Raw genomic sequence first — 7,301 nt, 5'->3', positions numbered from 1 at the left:
CTTCAGAGAGGAATTCAATTTTTAAAATATAAACAGACAACATTAATGATCACTTTTTTCCACATGATATTCAGGCTTACCATGTGCTGTGTCTGCTCTTCTGTCATGACCTTGAGAAAACTTCTTTAGCCAATATGTAGTTATCATGAAATCACACTGAAGCATTGAATACGGTTCACATACTGTTTATTTTGCATTTTTTCTGGTTTTAACATGGAATTCATTCTGTAAAAAATACTGTTGATAAAAAAATAAGCATTTCAAAACATTAATCATATAAAACCGTACCATCCTGCTGATTGTCAGCTTTCTCCAATAAGTGTCTGATGTACATTTTTTTTCTCAAAGGATGCTATTTCCTTGAGTTTTGGGATAATCGTCCCCTCCCATTTCTTGATAAACATGTCTTCTTTCCCATCTGTCATCTTGGAAAATTCAATGTCCACCTGCAGTGCATAAAACAAAAAACAAAGAAATTATTAATATTAACAAATTATGAAACACAACCTTTGTGTAAAGTTCTCTGCAGCTTAGTTTAACATGTATTACCAAGGCTGGCATGTCCAGAAATCTGGGATATTCCTTGAAGATTTGACCAACAGTTGGCGATTTCGATCGTTATCCATCTTCTACGGTAACTGAAGGTTTGGTCAATTGCAGTCTTTATTGACGATGAGTTCTCTGGAGAGGGTCGCATCCTCTTTATCAAGGTCAACCACTCAGTGGGCACTGTTTCATCAGTAATCGGCAGAGAAGGTTGGTCTGTAGGAAGACGTCGTTTCAAATTGTAGATCCGCTGGCTCTGTTGAAGTTTCCGTCTGATGTTCCGTAGTCTCATTTCTATAAATCCACTGTGTGATGGCCCATCAAAAAAATGCTCCTAACATGAGAAATGGACAAATAAAAAGTTGGACTCAAGTATGCTTTTGCAGTTTGTATACACACTGCCAAGTAATTTCATACTCATAAATTAATAATGTAAAACATCCTTACATGTCCTTCATTTTCGCCAAATGGGACATTAATCCTTAATGAGGGGAACAGTGACACAATCTCCTTTGCCAGTGCCAGCTTTTCTGTACCAGATGGATAGCTAAAAAAGGGGCAATACAAGCATATACATGCAGAAACTCGTATTAACACAAACATTGACATGCACACAAAAAAGTTCCCACTTTGAATAATACATTGATACTCTAGACCAGTGATGGGCAAACTCGACCCTTCCAGTGAGGCCACTGTCCGGCAGAGTTTAGCTCAATCCTAATCAAACACACCTGAACTAGCTAATCAATCTCTTCATGATTACTAGAAGGCTAAAGCCAGGTTTTATCAGGGTTGTTAACAAGTTAAATTCTGCAGGACAGCTGCGTTTACATGGACCCTTATAATCGAATTGACTGCTCAATCGGACTAAAAAACCTTCATGTAAACATCTTAATCGATCTGATTGAGCTCGATCCGATTGGAATTTCGATTGGATTGAAAGGGGTAGTTTATTCCTTTTGTAATCTGATCGAGAGAACATGTAAACACTTGATCGGATTGAAAACCAAAACTGAAAGGACTGTGCATGTGCAATGACATTGAAATAGCGTAATGACATTGAAATAGCGTAATGACATATGACGCACGGAACGCGCTGTTCTTCCTGTTGAATAAAGTGTCATCTAAATGAATTATTACGCTATTTCAACGTCATTACACTATTTCAACATCATTGCACATGTGCAGTCCTTTCAGTTTCGTTTTTTAATCCGATGAAGTGTTTACACTCAGATTACAAAAGGAATAAACTACCCCTTTCAATCCAATCGAAATTCCAATCGGATCAAGCTCAATCAGATCGATTAAGGTGTTTACATGAAGGTTTTTTTAGTCCAATTGAGCAGTCAATTCGATTATAAGGGTCCATGTAAACACAGCTAATGTTATTTGATGTTATTTATAACTTATGAGTGCAAATCTGTTAAACAGTTATATACTTACAATCCATGCTTTTCTACAAGGTCACTCACAGTCACTTTAACAAGTAACTTTCTCAAAGAAATTGACAATGTCTTTGTGTCTTCATGTTCTCTCAAGATTGTAGGGGCCTTTTCCTCGAGCAGTGTCAGCAGACCAGTTGTGGTGACAGTCCGGCTTACTTCTGTTGAATGAAACTAAGGGAAAAAAAATTACAACTGAAATGTTTACTTTGAAAATTATAAATAGGAAGAGTGAAAACATGACTCGCCAGTAATGACTCAACTCTTCCATCTAATGGATCCAGTGTGATACTAGCAGTATAATATATTTGGAATTTGTCAAGCTCCTTCACTTCTGAATTAACATCGATGTCAATAAATTCTTGAAAATCTGTGTCAAATCTCAGTATTCGATCAATGGATACTTGTTGAGAGAGCTCCGTTTTGGCTGAGTTAATCAGTTCTCCAACACTTCCAACTGTGAATAGTTTTCTCCATGTTTCCTTCCCGTCTATGAAGACAGTCGCGAGAACTCTGTGTAAAATTGTTAGAGTAAACGTGATTTGACCCTCGTCTTCCATTACCTAGATAAAAGATATAATAACACCATATTATAATGCTGTAATCATACAAGAGTCATAATTTAATGAGAAAATGTAAACGTTAAGTGTATCGCGTTATCAATACATGTAAATAGCCTAGTCAGTGACAAGCAAGGTAACTTAGCACAAATGGCGCGCTTTTTAAACCACACAACACTCATCGCCACAACTATGCAGTGGTTAAAAGGACGTTTTTGGTAAAATGACTGTTAGAGACTAGTCAAATTAGTTCAAACTTAAGGTGCCATGTATATTAACCTTTAACGTTTCGACTTTTTAAAAACAATTATTAGCAGTCATACCCAATAAATAAACAGCTTTGCAAAGCGTGAGAGCTCGCTTGCCTTGACGCTAGTTAACACACAAAACATATTCGGCTACGGAACATGAAAACGGTTAAAACAAACAAATTATGTTTCCTGGACAATTAACACAACTCTTTCTCATGCTATGTGGAGAAATATTTATTATTTTACACGTTTAATTATATTCACTCACCTGAGGCAGACAGACGCATTTCTGAATTCTGACGGCTGGCTAGGCGTCGGTTGGAAAAGACCGCCACCGCGCATGCGCAGCAAAAACATCCCCGTAGTCCCAACAGTTGTTTCCCCAGCGAGTTAAAATGCTTTATTCACATTTTCAACATGATAAATAAATCCAATCATTAAAGTTGACATCGCCTGTTGAGTATTTGCAACAGAATATATGCCTTTTATATAAACATGTACTACTAAATGTGTTTAACACAGTAATTGTGTAAACAGTTGAGCACAATATTTACACATCATGTGTCTGTAGTAACACAAAATGTGTTACAAATCCTTTTACACATATTTTGTGTTCATTTTTAACACATCAATTTTAAGAGTGTACGAAAAACGTAGAAAATCGAACCCGATCCAATTTTTTTTTTTAACGAGGGACTAAAGTTTCGGCGGTAGTGTGCAAGTGTGATTGACATAACGTCGTATTTATTTTTTAACGTGCAAAAATTTCAGCCGCGAATTTCGGACTCAGTGTGCAAGGGCCTTTAAGGACTTCCAGATTTCGGTATTCGGTTACAGTAGGCTATCATCACAAACAGAATCCTGAGCGATTGCAAATATGTGAATTAATTAAGCATAAAATTACTTACCATTCACCACGCGCTTCAATGGGTTTCAGCCATAGTATGTAGTCACTCGTCTGGCCTTGAACATGCGCGCACATGGAAACTGTGGGCCGTTTACACGTCATAAAATTGTATTTTACATTAACTGAACTTAAATTTAAATTATTTTTTATTAACTGAAAATGTTAAACTCTGACAACTCATGATTGTATATTTAATCAATAGGCACAATTTGTGTGTCATCCAAGCTCAATAAGATAACAATTACAAGTAAAAACTGTAACAGTATCTCAGAACTTGATTTTTTATTTCACAACAATATATATATTTAAGTAATGACTAAAGGTCCTCTGAATTAGTTTTTAGAGTGTAACAATCACATTGATGATATCAGAAATGAACATTGTATCAAGTGAAAATGGAATTATTGATATCAAAAATGAACATTGTTACTAGTAGCAATTCAATTGTTGATATCAAGAATAGACATTTCAACTAGTGACAATTGAATTCTTGATATCAAAAATAAAGATTTTTACGAATTGTATTTCTGATGTGAAATTGGAATTTCAACTAAGAAATCAATTCTTGATATCAACAATTGATTTTGAATGGCAGCCTATGGTAACATTTCACTATGAAAATACAATTACAGATATCAAGAATTATAGTTTTTACTAATTGAAATTCAATTGTTGATATCAAGAATTAGCATTTCTACTAGTGAAAATGTAAATGTTGATAACAAGAATTCATATCCTGCGAATGATTAAAAGTCAAAACGGCTTTCCTATTGCCATTCCCAGGATATAAATTGATGATATCAAGAATTAGCATTTTAACTAAAAATGTAATTGTTGATATCAAGAATTAGCATTGTTACTAGTGGAAATGTAATTTCTGATATAAAAAATTTCCATTGTTACTAGTAGATATCGAATTCCTGATATCAATAACTTTCATTTTAACTAGTGAAAATGTAATTGTTGAATTCATATCCTGGAAATTAATAAAAGTTAAAACGGCTTGCCAGGTGCACGCGCTGAGTTTTGTGCAGAGTTCGCTTCGATGTTTACCGCGATTAAATACAAATTTAGAAGGTCAGATAAAAGTGATTGGCGGGCTGCATCAAATCACTGACTTAAATTAAATAAAGACATTGCATCGTACCGGGAGACTCTGAGAAATGGTGGTACGCAAGAAAAACTGCGGGTAGAGTAAATTATAGAAGTATGTAGGGTCCTACTGCGTACCGCCCACTTAAATCACTGCATAAAATGAAATAAATTACTTAATAAATCAAATAAAGGGGATGGCGGTCTTTATATTCCTCTTCTAACCAGAATATATTCCTGAATTACACTAATAACCTTGCAGGACTGTTAGCCTTTAATTAAACTGCAATAAACCCTTATTCAATGACACTTAGGTTCAAGTGGGAATAGATGGATGTATGAATTATTGTTTGTTTGTTTAAAATGTATTATCCATTCGATTTGTCATAGAACGGAAACCTGCCTTTGTCACTGCAGGGTTAGATGACAGTTGAAATCAGAAGTTTACATAAACCTTAGCCAAATATATTTAAACAAAAATGTTCACAATTTCATTGTAGAAAACATTACCTGTCTTAGGTCAGTTAGGATCACTACTTTATTTTAAGAATGTAAAATGTCAGAATAATAGTAGAGAATTGTCAATTTCAGCTTTGATTACTTTCATCATATTCCCAGTGGGTTAGCAGTTTACATACACTTTGTTAGTATTTAGTAGCATTGCCTTTAATTTGCTTAACTTGGGTCAAACATTTTGGGTAGCCTTCCACAAGCTTCTCACAATAAATTTTGGCCCATGCCTCCAGACTGGTGTAACTAAGTCAGGTTTGTAGGTCTCCTTGCTCGCACACACTTTTTCTGTTCTTCCCAAAAATTTCTAGCGGATTGAGGTCAGGGCTTTGTGATGACTACTCCAATAGCTTGACTTTGTTGTCCTTAAGCCAGTTTGCTACAACTTTGGAGGTATGCTTGGGGTCATTGTCCATTTGGAAGACCCATTTGCGACCAAGCTTTAACTTCCTGGCTGATGTCTTGAGATGCTGCTTCAATATATCCACATAATTTCCCTTCCTCATGATGCCATCTATTTGTGAAGTGCACCAGTCCCTCCTGTAGCAAAGCACCCCCACAACATAATGCTGCCACCCCCCATGCATCACGGTTGTGATGGTGTTCTTTTGTTTTATCAGACAAGAGTACATTTCTCTGAAAAGTAAGATCTTTGTCCCCATGTGCACTTGCAAACTGTAGTCTGGTTTTTATGGCAGTTTTGGAGCAGTGACTTCTTCCTTGCTAATCATCCTTTCAGGTAATGTCGATATAGGACTCGTTTTACTGTGGATATAGATACTTGTCTGTTTCCTCCAGCATCTTCAAAAGGTCCTTTGCTGTTGTTCTGGGATTGATTTGCACTTTTCGCACCAAACTACGTTCATCTCTTGGAGATGTGTCTTCTTCCTACTCCTGCGAATACAGATGAACGTGGTCCCTTCAGATATTTGGAAATGGCTTCCAAGGATGAACCAGACTTGTGGAGGTCCACAGTTTTTTTCCTGAAGTCTTGGCTGATTACTTTTGATATTCCCATGATGTCAAGCAAAGAGGCACTGAGTTTAAAAGGCCTTAAAATACATCCACAGGTCCAGTTCAGTACACCTCCAATCAGAAGCTAATTTGCTGATTGTCAAATGGCTTGATATCATTTTCTGATAGTTTTCCAAGCTGCTTAAATGTACAGTTAACTTTGTAAAGTGTACAGTGTATGTAAACTTCTGACCCACTGGAATAGTGAAACAATCAGTCTGTAAACAATTGTTGGGAAAATTACTCATGTCATGCACGAAGTAGATGTCCTAAACGACTTGACAAATCTGTTTGCTAATTTGAAATCTGTGGAGGGGTTAAAAAAATGAGTTTTAAATACTACAGCCTAATTGTATGTAAACTTATGACTTCAACTGTATACATGCACACACATAGGTACATACAAAAGCATCCATATAAATGACAATATAACACCAAGCATGATAGAATAATGACAGCTAAATTAAGCAAACAACAGATGATTGACAAGATAAGTCTGAATGAGTGGTCTAGTGGTAATTAATTAGAGGTTAAAGGTTCTAATCCATATATATATATACAATTCAAGTAAAATGTCAAGATAATGCCAAACATCATAAAATGGTAGTATTAATAATTGTAGTGATAAAAAACAACAACAATAACAGTAATACTTAAAAAAAAAAATAGTCCTGTTAAAATTAATCACTGCCACTAGTACAAAGGATTTTTATATATAATTTTTTTTTTCTGGCCCTGGGCATTTTTAGTCTACAGCCAGAGTGTGTCTTTAATCAATCCGGTTGACACAAAAATGTGTTTCTTGCAAGTGAAAAACAACAGTAAGTCTATGCGCTCCCTGATTTAAAAAAGAAGTAGCCATAGTTGGTGCTGTTTACTGGGAAAAGGTATTGTTATTGCATCATAAATATTAGTCATAAATAAGACAAAGGAAATCTCCTATAAAATGGCTTCCAAAAAGCCTTTTTTCAGTTCTTCC

The 7,301-nt window shown here is 35.5% G+C and overlaps 1 protein-coding gene across 1 annotated transcript; it reads right to left on the bottom strand.

Annotated features, from left to right (window-relative positions):
• Positions 1–3,105, bottom strand: LOC127660185 (uncharacterized). Its single transcript, XM_052150298.1, has 6 exons — positions 3,068–3,105; positions 2,393–2,551; positions 1,990–2,162; positions 994–1,093; positions 550–880; positions 1–446 (listed from the first exon to the last, which is right to left on the bottom strand). The coding sequence occupies exons 2-6, from the start codon at positions 2,546–2,548 to the stop codon at positions 436–438; spliced, it is 771 nt and encodes a 256-aa protein (XP_052006258.1). The 5' UTR covers positions 2,549–2,551; positions 3,068–3,105; the 3' UTR covers positions 1–435.
• Between the last annotated feature and the right edge of the window lie 4,196 nt (positions 3,106–7,301).

Source organism: Xyrauchen texanus, chromosome 19, assembly GCF_025860055.1.
Source record: "Xyrauchen texanus isolate HMW12.3.18 chromosome 19, RBS_HiC_50CHRs, whole genome shotgun sequence".
In the NCBI taxonomy this organism is placed as follows: domain Eukaryota; kingdom Metazoa; phylum Chordata; class Actinopteri; order Cypriniformes; family Catostomidae; genus Xyrauchen; species Xyrauchen texanus.
The sequence above is the reverse complement of the archived record's forward strand: the minus strand, read 5'-3'. Positions and strand labels throughout refer to the sequence as shown.